We start from the raw sequence: 18,259 nt of genomic DNA on the forward strand, positions 1-18,259 counted from the left end.
GTGTATCTGCTCATTCCGGTTCCCTCAGACGGTGGCAGGCAGAGACAAACTGTCCTGCCACAATGCAGCTCTCTTTATATTCCCAGAGAAGTATTTTTAGTTTTTCATTTTCATTTTTAAATATTTGAGGATGCTTATGATTGAGTTTTGGGAAGAATAGTTTCCGTACCAGTTCAAAAGTTGGGCATTGTGCTGCTCTGTCTCCAGAGCAGTTCCTCCAAACTGTTGGCATGATCGCTCCTCTTTTGGCAGCCATGTTTTCTTGTACCTGACTTTTTCTAAGGCCAGGCTGTGAGCACTCAGTCTGTACTTTGTCAACAACTTCCTGTGTTTAACATCAGTCACTGTGGTCAGGTAGGTTGCCACAGTGTACTGTCTTTTTAGGGCCAGATAGCATTGCATTTTACTTTGTGTTTGGGATTTAGTTTTCCAATAAGTGAGGTAGTTTTTTGTGTGTTTTGTTATAATTTGGTTGACTCTAATAGATGTGGGCTCAGCCTGGCCCTGATCACAGTTTGAACCGGTTTGTGAACAGAGTGTCAGGACCAGCTGAGAGAGGGGACTCTTCCCCTTGTTCATCTCTTGATGCTGCAGGGCTTTGTGGTGGTAGGAGTGGGGGTCACTTTCTTTTAGATGTAGCCAATATTTAATTGATCGTTTCTGGATTTGTATTAATAATGGAAATGTGCCTAATTCCGCTCTGCAGGCGTTGTTAGTTGTTCTCCTGTGAACCTGTAGGATGCATTTGCAAAAACGCATCCTCATCCCTCTCTCTCTCTCGCAGCTCCACTCAGCCTGCCGTCCCGTGAGAGTCTGACACTTCAGAGTGCTCTGTCATTTTCACAGTATCCGATCCCACAGCCCTATTCTTCCTCTGTATAATACATACAGATCATATCTCTGTAGCTCTTCATGTTCCAGCATAAAGCCCTCTGCATGTAACGCTGGTGAGAAAAAGGACAACAAGAAAGGAGACCATGGCAATCTAATCATTTGCCTTCACACTACAAGCATATCTGTTTGGAGACTAGACTAGACTAGACTAGACTAGAGACCTCCCAATTGAATGTGTCGATCACTATAAGTTCCCAGAGCAACAAGAGAAAGGCACAAAAGAGAGAGTGCTGGGAAGCATTAGGCTGACAGAGTGGAAGTAGGGCAGGCAGGAGCAGGGGGTGATGAGCAGGTCTGAACAGTTATGCAAATAGCTCGTGTTCGCCTGGTTATGGAGAAGAAAGTGGAAAGGGAACAATTATTATGAGGGGGTGCACTTTAAAATAGGACATCAACCACCAGCCGTGAGTTTCCTGTTTTCATTGGATGTCTAGAGTCATATCTTTCTCCTCGCATCGCCTCAGAGCGCTTAGCTTGTTTATTTAGCCAATAGATTTGGAGTATCGCTACGGATACATCCTTCAGAAGTCATGTTTCTGACATGGGACAACTAACTCTTTACATTACAATGTCCTGCGATTTCAGAGAAAAACAAATCACACCGCCTCTGCGTTGGTTCACATGTTTTACGCATTTAAATGAGAAAAGGCCTGATGAGAGAGCACCACGACAAACAATTCAAAGTACCTCAATGACTCTTTTCTTTGTGCGCTCAACCTCCCGTAGTGCATCCCAGCAAGGTAGCCACAAACAAAAAGGGACTGTATGTTGGAGGAGAAAATGGCCATTTACTCAAACACAAGGAACTTTTTCACAGGATTTGTTTAAGATTCAAGCACCACATTCCTCTTTAAATTGACATTATGATATGGAAATAACTCAAAGTTGTCAGCAGCTTTTAGAGTTCCCCTGAGTTTATTGAGCTCTTAGTGGAAATATAAACCTGAAGGGTCTCCAGTGAATATCTTGTTTCCAGTAACAATAAGTGGTCTTGTATGGTGTAGAAAAGTCTGTGAAAGTTGTGAAAACAAAGAATTTGATTTAATAAAGCTTATATTTCTCAGAAGCTCAGAAACAATTATAAGTGAAAAATGGTTTATGGGTCTTATTATCCTATCATTTAACAGCAGAAATGATGTTCAACATGTCCAGGCATGCCAGCATGTAACCGGACCCCTGCAGCTGGTTGATCAATTACAGTTCAATAGTCAAGCTGCTTTACAAAAAAAAGAATAACAGAAGTAACATAAGAAATAAGAAATATATATTGTACGTAACATATTACACAAAACACATGATAAACTGATATTATATGATGTGTTATAATAAATCAAACAAAACAAAAAAATGTAAAAAGGTATAAGTCTCTTCATCGCCATCATACAACAGTAAAATGCTATTTACACATAAATGCATTAGTAATAATAAAAAATTAGATTAAACACTCACTGGGGCCATTTTATTTATTTTTTATTTCTTAGCTACAAGCACTTTATTTTGATAGTTTAAGTCATTTAAGCTCATCATTGTCATACACATGTCCAATAAAGTGACGTTTTTAATACAGAACTTTTATTTAAATGTATCTTTGCAGTATACTTTTCCTCCCTCATAGCATATAATAAAAATATTGCCAGTTTTGATACTTTACAGAGAAAGAACAATTATGAAGTCTTTTGCATTATCATTTGTAATCCCAAGCATTAACAATCTTGTCTCAACTTATTTATTTTTTACCATTTAATGGTGTTTACCTATAGCACCACAAACGTATGGGAACTCTCTCTGCAGATCAATAACATGGGAAGTATTTATTTGCCTCTGGAGCAGCTGAATCCTTCTCAACCTTTGGTCCTTTGAGAGTTTCCTCTAATGTTGCATGAGGAGGAAACTGAAGCCGCTCGGTCCCCTGACTCTCACTTCTGGTGTGACCTGTAATCCAATCAGAGCCAGAGTTTCCATGGTGTGAAAATAAACAGAACCGAAGATTGATCCCTCCGCCCGGTTCTCATCCACCGATCCTCAGAGGGCAGTCAGTGGAGTCATTCAATTTGTTCATGATTAAAATGATCCTGACCTTCATCGTGTTGTTTTCATTAGGAAGATGAAGAGGAACCACCATGATTATCTTACAATGTATTAGGGAAACATACAAATAATTCACCGTGCGTGTTCGCTTCACACAACAACAAAGAAGAGACCCTGGAGAGTTTTTACACTGAAACAAAAATATTTTTAGATTGATAATAAATTGATGAAAAAATGTGCTCTAATTTCTAATTTAAATGAAAAAGGAGATCCACATTTGTTAATCTGAATGATCAGCTGCTTTAAGAATATGGTTTTCATGGTGTTGGAGGTATAATATAAGACTCTTTGATGCACAGCAGCATTTCAGATTATATTGTGAAAGACTGCAACTGTTTAAATCTATATTTGAACCAGTTACTGATGAACAAAAGCTTCTTCAAAAAGCAGAAACATCAAAGGAGGAATGTTAAACGGACTGAAAAACAATAGAACATTCTGAGTTAAAAGAAAGATAATTTCTTCCATGTTGGATATATATACACTGTGCAGAGTATCACGTTATGGCTGGCATCTTACAGACACATGTGCTTTTCTTTTTTGTGGTTTTTATCAGTGAATGAAATGGAGCTTTGTGGACAGATTGTGAAATGTTGTGACACTCTGGCTACATTGCATTCTGGGATTCTTTACCTGTATCTAATCTTCTTTATAGGAACTAAAAATAGCAATGCTTACATTTGACTTTGCCGTCCTCAGATCCCCCACCATGCTGATATGAAGCATGTCCTTAATCATGCTGAAGAAAATCAAGCACACTGTGGTGTTTATTTGTGGGTTTGTGGGCACTATGGTGAGGAAGTGGGCTCCTCTGAAGAAGCTGGATTTAATCTCACTGGAATCCAGCAGTAATGTTAGATTGTGTGGGGGGGGGACAAGAAAGCGTTTTTCTATCTGTGTCCTTGGAATAAGTAAAAGGCTGAAAGAAACAGAACAGAGGGGGAGATTGGATCTAATTCAACTGGAGAACTTTACTCTTTCACTAACAATTGTTTTTACAAGCCCTTAAAAGAACCAGAAAGAGTTTCCGAGGTGGGACGAATGCCCTGCAAGCCCCTGCAGAAAGAGGTGGTTGATCGGAGAAGAATTGAGGCCAGAGAGACAGCCCCCTCTGCCTGGTTTCTTACACTTTGCCTTTAACTGCGTTTCTATGCACACTTTGAAAAAGTGAACAAAAGACCTTGTCAGGAGTAGCAAAGCAGAGAGGTAACTTATGTACAGGGTGTCCCAGAATTTAAAAGAAAGAAACACCTGCAGTGGAAAAAAGCAATTTTTTCTCCTGCTAAATTTGTTAAATATATCTGTGCCAATAAATGCAGAGGATTTGAGATGCGGGATGTGTTTTAATTACAATTTATTACAGACATTACTGCGTATACTTTAAAGAACAACATTGACTTTTAGGGATTTTATCCCAAATACCCTATATATCTGGATTGATGCCAAAATCCTCTGGGTTTTCAGCTGCCTTTGCATTAGACTTAAAGGGTTTTTCTCCATACTTTTGGTATTGTTAAATGTCTTATGGGCATTTAACAGCTTGAAGGGTTTTGTTTTGCAACGAAGTTAAAGACCTCTGTTTAACCAGACATTTGTTTGATACAAACTGTCCAAATGTAGCGGTTGCTGGGCGCCATGAGGTTATTGAGGCTTCACCAGCTGCATGTTGGTATAAATGGACTCTCAAGTCTTTTGGTCGGACTCCAAGCAGCAGACGGCACTCAGTTGTGAGAGCCAGAATTTGAATAACAAGTGTTCAGAAGCAGCCAACTGTTTAGAGTCCTCTCAAGGTCAGTGAGGAACAATGGAGCCAGTTTCTGTGGTGAACACCCGGCTGAATTCAAATAGCTTCACCTCGGGAAAAATTTCCTAAATCTGACTGCAAATTTATATCAGAATCAGCTTTTAGTCCAAGTAAGTGCGCACATAGGCCTACAACAAATGTGACTCTGTTTTTTGTTACTCTCAAACTAATTGTACAGAAATAGACATAATGGTAACAATGTAAAAAGAACGTTTGCTTATACAAATAACACTTTAGGATATGTGCTCAAAGGTGCAGTTTTATCTTCCAGGGGGGTTTCGAAACACATTTTTCCTGTAACCACCTGCAGATGTGTCTACTTTGTGTCAATCGTTCACTCGTATTATCTCTTAAAAGCAAACCTAAGTGAACTCTGCAACACACACACACACACACACACACACACACACACACACACACACACACACACACACACACACACACACACACACACACACACACACACACACACACACACACAACTATAGCCACGCCCCATTGCCATGTCGCTGCCTGGCATGCTGCATTCAAGGACCGCCCAGGAGGCGTGGCCTGCATGGAAGCTTATATATCTTCCCTGGAACCAATTTACTTAATCTTCACTCAGCCAAGCACGCTGACGGACCTGTCGTTCACTTTTTTCTATTTTATTAAATAAACCATATGGACTTTGCATTGAGGATTCCGCGTCATAGTTATAGCCTTTTTTAAGTTTAATAATGTTTAAAAATAACGGAAAGAAGACCGCTATAACTGTAGCCAGCACAGCCTGTCTGTGCATGCTGCTGCTGCTGCTGGCGGTGCAGCATCTCCGGGTCCAGGTGGAGGATGAGGGGGCGAAGGGAGAAGATGCTGGAACCCGCTCTCTTCTCCAGGATGCCGCTCGGGAAAAAGAGCAGGACGCCCAAACTAAGAAAGGATTCTCGGCGTACTTCACCAAACTGACCCGGAGTCGGAGGGACGTGGAGAAGCCCGCGCGCTCAGCGTCCGCTGAGGCGCCTCCAGCTGAGGACATTAGCGCTGATGACATATTCATCGCTGTGAAGACCACCAAGAAGTTCCACCAGTCCAGGCTGAATCTGCTCCTGGACACCTGGATCTCAAGAAACATACCACAGGTAAAGAATAAGTGCAACAATATTATGTAATGCAAGTTTTATTCTGTTCAAGTTGGAATATAGATTATGTGAAGCAGTGGTGTGCTTGTTGTTGTGGGCAGATGTCATTGTTGCTGCAAAGATGAACAATGTTCACATGCAGGTGATGTTTGTTTGATGGCTGCCTATGTGCTGCATTGTTGCCCATTGAATTGTCACCAGATGACAGTGAAATAGACTCACAGCCCCTGTTAACCATGCTGAGTTTCTTGGGCTCTGTCACTTTTTATTATCCTCTGAGTGATGTCCCTGAGAGTGAAGGGAGCAGTTCCAGGACTCCCTCTCTCAGCCCCCCTCTCTCCCCACTCTCTATTATCCCTCCTCTTTCTGGGTGTCCTTGTGAAGGCCCTCGGTGCAATGGGTGCTTCACAGCACCGACTCCAGCGCTGTCCCCCTTCCAGCACTAACAAAGCGTCTTTCTGAAGGGGAAAGAAAAGCTTTCCCAGCCCCTTGTCTCCCCTCTCTCCATGGGAACGTGGGAGCTGACTCTGGGTCAAGCTTGCTGGAGGGATGGGAAAACTGGGGGGCTTCGTTAAAGGGGATGCCTGACTGGGACAAAGGGGTGCATCTATAGGCAAGTTTATGCTGCACGCTGAGTGTGAAAATGTGTCCTTGAGTACCAAGCTTCTTCAAAGGGGAGGAGGAAACGGCTATTCATTCTGATTGTATCCTGCACCTATGGGTGTCACATGTGCTTTTATCAGAAGTCTACTTAATTTGCCTGAGGTGCTGTCACGCCAGGGGTTTCTGTAAAAAACTCTCTTTATCTTAAGCATCAGTAATGTGTGGAGGGAGCTTTCATCTGCGTTTAGTGGCAGTAACATTGTAATGATGATAGGCTGTCACAACCACTTAGCCCAGAAATAATCACCTGCACAGCTCCTGTTAATGTCCAAACCATGGCCCAAAACATCTGCTTAGGCGATAGCTGATGGTGCTAATTGGTGCTAATCACTGTATTGCATGATGTAAGTTAGCCCATCCGACAGAGTCAGCAGCAGGGCTTATAGGCAAGCAGCTGGTGTGTTGCTGCGCACACAAAAAGGACAGACTGAATCCCACAATGCAAGAGGGAGTTCCTGGAGGAAGGGTGCCAGGTGGTCAGGAGAGACAGAACAAAGGACGGCCTTAATGCCAGCCATATGATGCTCCCAGTTCCCACAATGTACATATGGCCATCATTGATATTCAGGGTGGATTCTCACGCTCAGCTGATGGGACATCTGTGGAGTTTGGATCACTTTAGTACAAAAGGGACAAAAGCATTATTTCTGCAAACAGCAATTTAGAAGACTTTTTTATTTACTGTTACTTTGTGATCAAATCTCTTCACTCGTATGCAGAGGGAGACACTATCTGCTGCTGTTTACATGAGAACAGACAGGGAAGATTATCTTTGAGATAGCTGTCTTGACACAATAATGCCTGTGGCCTTCTTAATCTTTGAGCTCATTGAGAGCATAAATAGCATTTTTGTTAATCCAACCAGTTAGTGTCATGTAAAAGGTTACCCTATGGTTATTAAATGCCAGACCCAATTTATCTCTGCATCATTCGTTTGGAGACAGAAAGTCTTTCATCACACGTCATTGTATAATCTATTATAGAACCCCTTCCTGTTTTCTATTTATCACCCCTTGAACAATATAGCTTTGTTCTGAGTCCAGGGCGCATAACCCAAAAGAAGAACATGGATCAGAGTTTCCTCTAGCAAGAGAGTATAGTAATTTGATTTGTGAAACTGGCACATTTCTTTTATCAGAGCTTTATTTCAGTTTTGCAGCTGTCATCTTCTCAGTGTGCCATGCATTCCTCTCTTAGCAGTAATTAGCTAACTTTCAAACAAAGAGCGCTTTAAGAATTTAGAAAATAAAACACTTGGCGATGTTGTTGGAATGGCTTCACAAGTGTTCAGAAAGAGGCTGGGTGTCATTAAAGAAGACAGCCTGGTATTTAATATATGTCTTCTGAGGGGGGGGGGAGCTGAAAATGCTTTGAATCTTTGGGATAGAAGGGGGAAGGAGCCAGGGTGGAGGTGGTTGATGGAGGGAGGGGAGCCCGATGCCCTTCCTTCCCGAGCTGGAGGCAGCCAGCCAGGCAGGCACCACCATCAGCTCACACAGGGCCGTGCCAGGCCTTCCTGCGGTCAGGAGTGCAGGCCCCCCACCCCCCCTTATATTTGCTCTCATCTCCTCACCCCGTGCCCCCTCGCCTCTTATCTCTACTTCACACACAGCCAACTTTTCTTTTCTGTCTTTTTTTTTTTTACATGAATTAGTATTCCATGTAAGTAACTGTTCTTTTATGTTTCAGTTAAGGACCAAGGACAGAACAAAAAAAAATCTTCCCGGGAAGGGGGGGTTCTCTTTAGTTAACTCCTGCAGCTGTATGCAAATGCTGGCAAACATATTTAGAATTTACCCAGTGGAGACTTTACCCAGCATGAAAACTCAAAGCATTGTTCTATTCAACGGGCTCTGGCCGTGTATGTAGCCCGGAGAAGGGAGGGAGGATAGGGGGTGAAGGGGGGGTGGATGGCCACACACGGCTTTGGATTTACTAATCAGCAGTGAGATTCCCAGCCCCCCCCCCCCACACCACCACCGCCACCCCTCTTTCTGTCAGTGCCCTGGCAGCTCTGGCAGCTGCCTCAGTGATTAGGCTGTATATTCAGCGGACTTTAAAGCAAACAGCGCCAGCCTCTGATCCCTCCACCAGTGGAACCACCACCCTTCCTTAAACAAATACCGGCTCATGGCTTCAGCATCGAGCAACATCTGCTCAGAGTTTTATCCACAAAGTGTTCAGAAAAATAAAAAACTGGACTAAAAAGATTTCTCTTTTCTATTGAAGCAACATCAAAGGCCGGTTTCTGGATGCAGATCACAATTGGCAGTTGCTCGGCAGCAGGGTGGCGGTCTTGCAGGAATGTGGGTTAATAGTTGACAAAAAGGGCTCTTATCTGGAGGGATAAGGCACCACGACCCGGCGTGTAGAGGCACGTGGCGCAGATAAGGTGGCGTGATGTTGCGCAGGTGCTGCCTCACCTCAGGTGAAGAGTAAACACACCGCTGACGGTTACAAAGCTTTCATCATCACCATTCACCAGCTTGCACCTGCTCACTGAGGTATCATAAAAAGCTTCTTTTTAAAGAGTCTCCCTGTAAGATGCCCTTTGTTGTTACCTCCTTTACGAGTAACTGCTACATTTAACAAGCGCCTGCAGCCTCGTGGAGGGATTCCTGAGTCTTTCAGTCATACAGCAGTGAGCTCTGTGTTGTGGTTTATCTACATTATGCTTCTGTTTGAGCTGCATTCAACACACTGAAGCCCGGCAGCAGGTCCAGCAGAGCCAAGGGGCTCAGCCGGGGGATGGGATACATGAATGGGGTGTGTGGGGGCGGACAGTCTGCCTCCTCCTTTGTTCTATGTCTGGGATGCTTCGGGGCAGCAGCATAGTTGCCATGGAGAGAGTGAAATGCAGGACAAAAGGTCTTTATTAGAGCATGGGCTTGTTTAACTCAATGTGTTTTCCACTGCATAAAAGGCATGTTGATTGATGCTAATCACACCGGGCTGGATATGAGGAAGAAGGTATTTTTTTGGACACAATGTTCAATGTGATCGTGTGGCTGCCTCACATGATCATCCAAAGTCGTTAGGATTTTGTGGATTTAACGAAGAAGTTTACTGATCTGTGTTCTCACTTTGTTTGCTTACAGACATACATCTTCACGGATGGAGAGGATGAGGATCTTAAAAAGAAAATTGGTAAGTTTTACAAGGGAATATTTCATGTTGGGAACAGAGATGCACATGGTTTCATTGGACAGAGGAACTCTGAATTTATGAGAAACCTATTTTTAAAATAATAAATTCAGCTCGAGTTTTTCCACTAAATTATGCTATTAAATTACAAAGAGCCTCCATTGATGGATTTATCTTTAACTAATAAAGCTTCTTCTTTTTCCTTGCCACAGGGAGTCACGCCATCAACACCAACTGCTCTGCAGCTCATAGTCGACAGGCGCTGTCTTGCAAGATGGCGGTGGAATATGACAAGTTCATAGAGTCGGGGAAAAAGTAAGTACCTTAATATTTATTTCTATGATGATAACTCAATAGTATGAACATATCAGGTTCTAACAGTTCTTATTTTTCTTAGGTGGTTCTGTCACGTAGATGACGACAACTATGTGAATGTGAGGACTCTGGTGAAGCAACTGTCCCAGTTCCCCCACACCCAGGACATGTACATCGGTAAACCCAGCCTGGACCGGCCCATCGAGGCCACAGAGAGGCTGGGGGACAATAAGATGGTACGTGCAAGATTCTTATAACTGGTGCAAAAATATTTTCAAGAACATGCCTCTTATTTGTTAGATTATTTCTATATACTGACAAACTTTTCTCTGTCCTTTATAGAAACCAGTCAACTTCTGGTTTGCTACTGGAGGAGCCGGCTTCTGTGTGAGCCGGGGTCTGGCGCTGAAGATGAGCCCATGGGCCAGGTGAGAAACAGAATTAAAATAAAAACATTTGTACCTTATGCTGCATTCACATGGAAATCATGCAGGCGGTAAACGGCAAACCCATCATCATTGAAATGGATGACAGGAGTGTAAAAAGTCAACTTGATTTCCGCAAAAAATAAGAAACTCTGTTCAATTCAACAAGAAGTTAAGTTTGATAATTTCAACAAGTGCCGCGCTCCTGTTTGCGGTCTGCCTGAAATCATGTGAATGCAGACTTTTTATGAAGTAAATGCTAAACAAATGCCTTAATGTCCCATCTAACCTGAGTTTCTTGTTTGTTTTTGTGTCTTCAGTGGCGGTCACTTCATGAACACAGCAGAGAAGATCCGCCTGCCCGACGACTGCACCGTGGGCTACATCATCGAGTCGGTCCTGGGGGTCCCTCTGACCCGCAGCAGCCTGTTCCACTCCCACCTGGAGAACCTGCAACAGGTGTCAAGATCTGAGATACACAAACAGGTGAGAGCCTCATGTTTTTAAAAAACAACCTTTTTTATGTCTTTTTTCTTATCAGAGTCTTTTGTGTTTCTTTTACATGATGCTCATTTCTCCCTGTATTTTTTCTTCCAGATCACCCTCAGTTATGGGATGTTTGAAAACAAAAGTAATATCATTAATCTGAAAGGAGCTTTCCCTGTGGAGGAGGATCCATCAAGGTGAGAGATTGTTCTACATATAATTAAACACACTTAACAAGCTGAAATTATTGTTCATTCAATGTATTATGTCAACACATTTCACATAAATGTATTAGGTTAGTTAAAAGCAATACTATTACGTTGAACCTAATACCTTATGTTATATTACAGTTATGTTAAATCTGTTGACGTAATACATTTAAATAAAGTCACAGTTTTTCAGTACAGATTTATCCTCCACTTCACCTCTCAACAAATCTAACTCCATACTTTGTATCTGTGTGTTGCAGGTTCAAGTCTGTGCACTGCCTCCTGTACCCAGACACCCCGTGGTGTCCCCCTCAGGTTGCCTTTTAGGGCGACCGCTCCTTTCTCATCCTCGTCCCCGTCGTGCCTCGGTATCTGAAAGGCTCGTGGGGACCAGTGTTTCGTATTAGACCGCGCGGCTGCTGTATTGTTACTGCAGTTTCGTGCGGTCTTTATTAGTTTAACTGGGCTGCTGTGCGGCCCGCCTTGGGACTTTCCCTTCCTGTCCGGAGCCAGGACCTTGCCCCATAATGTTCTGGAGCAGGACCCCAGCTCTAGACAGGAAGTTGCTTTCAGCGTTTAGCTTTGCAGGCAATCAGTTGAGCTTTGTGATGTATATGTTGCTTGTAAATGTATCTGCGATTCTCATAGAATGTATTGCCATTATATGCGAGCCTTTTTGCCAGCTTTCATTAACACTTTGTCTGTTTTTAGCTTGAAAAAATGCAAAGCCATATAGGTCTTTGCTTGTATACTTTTGGGCTTTTTTCAGGCATTTTTGTTTAGATCTTTAACTTTGACTCCGGACAAACGCTCTAATATGAAGATTTTTTTGGTGCTTTTAAGTTGACAGTGTTATTTCTTTCATAAACTGAGCTGGCAGTAGGCAGATATTCCAAATGCGTCGTTCAGTGACCTAATCTGAGGTATATCAGGACAAAGCACTTTTCCCTTTTTGATATTTTTTTGGTAACTTAATTTACGTCCTTTTATTGACATGCCTCAGATTTGTGTCCATACTAACACAATTCACAAATAACCTGTCAAAATCTCTATCTATTCATTTATATCTATTTAAAAAAAACTCCTTGCATTTGTTACAATCAGGGAAATTAATGAGGGGAAAGAGATTTTGATATTTTAAATTGCTTTGGGATGTTTTTTTTTGTTTAATAATTGCACAGCTGAGTTTCAAATGAGCTGATGTTTGCTCCTGAAAAGACACTTACCTCAAAGGCTCAACAATGAAGAAAGAGGAGTGAATTCTAGCTTGGATGACCCAAAAAAGCTAAAATCACTTCCAAACATTGGCTAAACCTAAATAATAACCACATGTAATCCGAGCCACAGTCTGTAACAGTTTGCACGAAAGACTGGTGAGCTTTTCTGTTATTAATAACAAAATAATATTATTTATCTACACATGTTACTGTTGAGGCCTGCGAGGTGACGACTTTACAGGAGCAACATGAGTGTTTTCACATGGAGGTGTTCCCTCTGTGTCTTCTCTCACCCATATTGGGTCACATTGTACATTTTGATTACAGTATTGTGTACTGTTTAAATTAGTAGTAATTGTAAAATGTTTAAAAAAAAATGTAATTTCCCCTTTGTGGTTTACATAATGCTTTTAATGACCCTGACGTGATTTTTTTGAACTGTGCTAAATGAATGTGGTGTTTATTCTCCAGTATCTGGAGGCTTTGAAAGGTTCATTCCCAACACTGGCTTCTCAGGGATTATGAGCTGATCCTGGTATTAACTACCATGGGACCCAAGGTGGGACCTGAAACTTTGAATAAAAGTGCATAACCACTGAGAAACTTTACATATTTGGTCATGTTTTTATTTCCAGTTCAAGATGAGACATTTAAGGCAACAATTACGGGCAAGAATATCCCCATCAACATCAAAACACCGGTCAATTTTGAGAGATTGTCTCCATAACAGTTCTTATTTTAGACTAGGGAAAGGAAACATCCAGAGTACAGATTGTTTCTTATACTACACTTTGTCTATTTGCATCTGCAGATTTCTCGAGTTGGCATTAGATGATTCTGCATTTGCATATCAGAACACGACATTTAAGAAGACTTGTAATTTCTTTAAAAAAGAATAGTCCTAATGTAAACAATCAACTGGGGAAGTTTCATGGGGTTCCCTGATTAGGATGTATAATATCTATTTTAAACACCAGCTATTGTTAACATAGAGTTTAGTTAAAAGCAGTCAATAATAGGTCATGATAGCTCCACAGCCGACAGCTACCAGTACAAAGATTACTAAACTATTAATGGATCAATCCTAATCTATAATATATCAACATGTTACACTAGATGGACGTTACTTGTATTGGAGTATCCTTTTGCACAACTTAGGAAAAACTGCTCTCATGGCATTAAGGGGTACTTTTCTTTTTGTCTAAAAAAGCTGCCTCACAGGATATAGATTTGTACTCTGCCCGAGTTCTTGCAAGAACACAGAAAACGTGGAAATTATGATTAATTATCAGCATAAAGTAAAAAATCATTCTGCATAAGCACAAATGAACTCTAGCAGACTCAGAGCACAGACTCCATCTCCAAAGGCTTCCATGGGAGACAAATTACACGGAGCAAACATCCTCACCACAAACCATAATCACAGCTTTGCCTTGCAGAGATGTATAGTGGGAAAAACTGAAGCCTTTTATGTGTCTAAATCTCATGTTCAAACAGTCCTCTGCACCCTGTTTTCTCACTGTTGACTCAAAACATTTCCATAAATCTGCGCAGAAGTTCTAAATGACACATTGCATGAAACAAGACATTCAAAGCAGTCTGATTGGTAGCTATAGCCTTTTATGAGTGGCAAACGCTTGATCAGTCTTACTCAGCTTGTTAATAATAAGAAGAAAAAGAAGCGGGAGATGTCTCCTTTGGCACTACACCCTGGGAAAAGAGGGCTTGTGGCTTAAGCATGAAACACTTGTATTATTAAACTGGCAAGCTGTGAAAGTGCAAACAGTAATCGGATATGCGGCACTCTGATCCTATCCTTTAGGAGAAAAGGTTTTTACTTACATAACAAATCATAAGAGTGTAAACTAATCTGTCTTTAATCTTTTCAAGATCAGACTCTCAAAACTGACACTTATATTTAACATTTTTGTAGTGGTGCACGTGCGATAAAAGTAAAAATAGTAAGTAGATAAAGATTTAAATGAGCCTTAAACCATTTCCTCCAGTTTATACGTAATCCCTTCTTCAAACATACCAGTCACATCTGTGTACAACTTTAAATGAGTCGTTATGTGATTACTGTACTTTGGTGATTTCCCCCTGTTTATCTTTCCTCAATGTTTGCTTTGCACTTATGTCTGTTCCCATACCAATAGTTGAAGAATAATAAATACAGTCAGACTGAGCCTTTAAGTGTACGCTATTTGCATTTTAATTTATGCCCCAAGTTGGCCAAGTGTTCAGCCTCAAACAGGGAGACAGTTGGACAGAGGACAGAACTTTGACAGGAAGGGGAACTATTCATGTGGACGTGTGATGAAAGCATCAGTAGTGATAGTAAAGTCAATATCTTACTAGTATTGCTACTTAAATAGAAGTGCACAATGTTTTTAATTGTATTGTTCTTTGCATTGCCCTTCAAGCAGCAGAACAAACCCCGATGTAAGACTTGAAATGTGCTTTGTTTACTTTTGAAATAATTATGATATGTTAATTAGTGATCTTTAGTCTTATAGGCATACTTTCTTACCATTGGCCAGAGCCAGTCTAGCCATTTCCCCCTGTTTAGAGTGCTCGTGCTAGGCTAAGCTAAGCTAAGCTAACCAGGTGCTCACTGTTGCTTTATATTTAGAGTTAGAATCTTTATCAAATCTCTGTTTCGGCAGCTCTTATGTCAATAAGCAGTCATTTCAGTTGTGTTTTTTTAGATATGTTTGTTTGTTTGTTAAGTAATAGTAACCATATACTGCAACGTTAGCATAGTAGAAGGAAAGAGTAGGATGCTTCGCACATAAGTGACAGAAGGGGGTGGGAGATGTTGCATTAGCTCCACAATTATATAATTTCTATGAGATAATATTACTTTCATTTAAGCAATGAATTTGAGTAGTTCTTCCGATGTAAATTGCATAATTTCAGTCTAATTATCAGATTTAATTATCTTTAAATAACAAGTCAGTATGCTGATAGAAAGCATTTCTCAACGTCTCCACGGGCCTGTCGTTTGTGCAGTGCAATAATTTGAGTAATGCTGTTTTGCATATGAATGGTGTGGTGAACAGGTGGGGGACTATAAGAACATAAACACCCAACTGCAGACATCCATCAATCCTGCTAAATGTCAGTGAGCTCTGGTGAAATATGTCTGGAGACTGAAGATGATCTGCCAGTGATAAAGCAAAAGTCGAGCAGGATCTGTTTACACAACATAAAAGTCCTGCATGACTTGTGTCAGTTTCAGTTTTTGTCACACCTGAAGAGAAATATGCCCATCTACGAATCTTTCACCCCAGGGAGAGAGACAGGGAGTCTGTCAGCCGTGTAATGTCCCCGCATTGAAAAAGTTGTAGTTCTATTTTTTTTTATTATGGGGGCCTTACTTGATTGACATTGGGTCTTCTTCCCAGCAGATATTGGCATAGTTTGTCATAGGATAAACCCAGGTGTAATCAATACCACCAAAGAGGTGTAAGAAGCAACTAAATGGAAAGCAGGCATCGTTTTATTATTTACTGTGCTTGTTTTACTGTGAGATTCGAAATGTCTTCTGGGAAAAAAGGCTTATTCGTATTTAGTTAAACAAAAATATTTGATACTGGGCATCAAGGCTTCACAGGACTCAAGGGCGAATGTTTTTCAACACTGTCCTAATGTGGGACGACAGGAAACACTTAGGTGTGTTAATAGTTTGTTCCCTGCTGATTAAAACACAAACACCTGGGTGTGCTTCCTTACACCTCCCATCAGTGCTCTGAGTGGGAGACGTGACATTTCACAGCTCTGTAAAACTACTCTCTTTCTGTTCGTGTGACTCAAAAACAAAACAGCGTCTCTAACTGTCAGTAAAAAGGAAACCCCAGGGTGGGAGGTGAGGAGTTGGAGTAGATGTGGTGAAGTATGGCTGACATTCCTCAGAGTGCAGGGGATTACAGAGAGGCTGGCCGCTCGCACGTTGTCTTCCCTCTGCTATATCAGTCAGTCTCCAATTAACAGCCTGCATTGTCTGCAGGATTAGGAGCGGCGGGACAAGTCCCATTGGCCCGCAGAAAGATCTCACAGCAACTGGCACAGGCATTAATCCTGCTCAACATGTGCTCTGAAGGCAGACGAGTGGCCGTTTACGATAATCCAGGTATCACATCCTGTAGAGAGGGACTTGAACCTTGTCGTGAGCAGCCCTTGAGTGGAGGCTTGAGGAATTTGGTGTATGAAATCATGGAAGATGCATTAAAGCAAATAATAGATTTTCTACATAAAGTGGTTTAAAAAACAAAACACATTAACTTCCTCCTGCCAGGGTCTTTACAAAAACATTTTATACCTGAAGGTAATTTCAAGACTTAATCATTCAGAATTTTAGCGCTAGAAGGAATACTCAATATTATATTTAAGTTTAATAAGGGCGAGGGGATAAACTTAAATTCTATCTATTATGTCTGTACTTCAATGCTATTTGATTACATTTTTTTTAGGGTTTTAGGAACATAACTTATTGTACATTTAGGCCTGTAATTGTAATTAATCCAGATAATAATCTTAAACAGATCATTTAGTTTGTATTGTAGCTCATACAGCAGCATAACCGCATGTGTTATATGTCAGAAATTTGCATCAAAGTAGAATCGTGTAAAATAAATTTGTAATAGTGCTTCCAAGACATGCAAATAAGTATGCAAATAATGCTGCACAACCTCAGGCATGGATTACTCATAACTGTTATTTTAATAATACACCATCTCAGTAGCATAACTGACGGGAAGTGACTGATCACTGCAAGACTTTTGGAGGAAAACTGGTATAACTGTAGCCTACTAGCTTTGAGCAGAGTAAATGTGACTAAATATCTGGTATAAATGGTATCTAATCTGTGGTTAGGTGGTGGGGGACAACTGAAAGATGGACAATTGGATTTTAAAAGAACAGGAATGAGAACACAAGTTTGGAGAAAGTCCTGAAGCATCACAGTGAGCAGGAGGAGTAAAGAGGTAAGGAAGCACACGGCTCCATAAATCCTCCATTAGGTACGTGCTCCCTGCGACTGGTGCGGTGATGCCTACAAAGGAGCCCCCCCCCCCCCTCCCACAAAGAGACGAACCAGGCACCCTGTGACCTTGTAAGCATGGCAGCAACAAAGCAGCAGCATTCCCTCCAGAAGCGGAAGACAAAGGTGCTCACGTCCTGTGTTTGCCTTCGTCTGCCTCATCTATCCTGTGATGACAGACAGAAAGAAAGGAGGAGAGAAGAGGTAAAAGTGAACATTAGCAGAGAAGGAATACAGGCAGAGATACTTTAACTGAATTTGAGTATACATCTTCTGCTAGAGAGAATATTTGTACTTTTACAAAATGACATTTGGCAGCTGCATTCACTGTTACCTTTCAGTTTAAGATTAAGCATTCAAAAATATATGATTATCTTATGAAATACAACATATTTAACAAGTTGTTTATTATCTTTTTAGCTTGTAACTCCACAAAAAAACAGTAACACGTTGATCCCCCTTGTTATATTTCAGATGTCGGTCAAATATAAGCATATCCACCACAGTTGTCCCCCCAAATGTCTCACATGGTTTTATTTAAACAACTGTTTAAGACCAAAATGTCAAAATGATCTTATTTTCCCTCCTCTAAAGCAAAGATTATGGAACGTTTAAAAAAAAAATCAACATACTTTTCTTCTTCATTATACACAACCCCTCAGATTTGTCATGTGGCCCTTCAGAGGGACCTGACAGGTTAGGAACCCAAGGGTTTAACAACCTCAATGAACATAGTTAACAGATATCGATGAGAAGGCTTTCCAAAACACTCTCCACTGTGTAATTTAAACATTAAAGCACCCTAAAGTCCTCTCATTTTCCTACCATGTGAAATGAATGGAGTCTAGTCAGAAA

General features: G+C 41.1%; 1 protein-coding gene across 1 annotated transcript; it reads left to right on the forward strand.

The window, feature by feature from the left end:
• Window positions 1–5,400: 5,400 nt before the first annotated feature.
• lfng (LFNG O-fucosylpeptide 3-beta-N-acetylglucosaminyltransferase) lies at window positions 5,401–12,971 on the forward strand. The gene is made up of 8 exons (XM_010793277.1): window positions 5,401–5,904; window positions 9,666–9,714; window positions 9,924–10,026; window positions 10,109–10,262; window positions 10,369–10,454; window positions 10,772–10,937; window positions 11,049–11,134; window positions 11,407–12,971. Exons 1-8 carry the CDS (start codon window positions 5,506–5,508, stop codon window positions 11,471–11,473), a joined length of 1,110 nt encoding a protein of 369 aa, XP_010791579.1. The 5' UTR covers window positions 5,401–5,505; the 3' UTR covers window positions 11,474–12,971.
• The last annotated feature ends 5,288 nt before the right edge of the window (window positions 12,972–18,259 follow it).

This window comes from Notothenia coriiceps, unplaced genomic scaffold, assembly GCF_000735185.1.
Source record: "Notothenia coriiceps isolate Sejong01 unplaced genomic scaffold, NC01 NC01_scaffold00037244, whole genome shotgun sequence".
Classification (NCBI taxonomy): domain Eukaryota; kingdom Metazoa; phylum Chordata; class Actinopteri; order Perciformes; family Nototheniidae; genus Notothenia; species Notothenia coriiceps.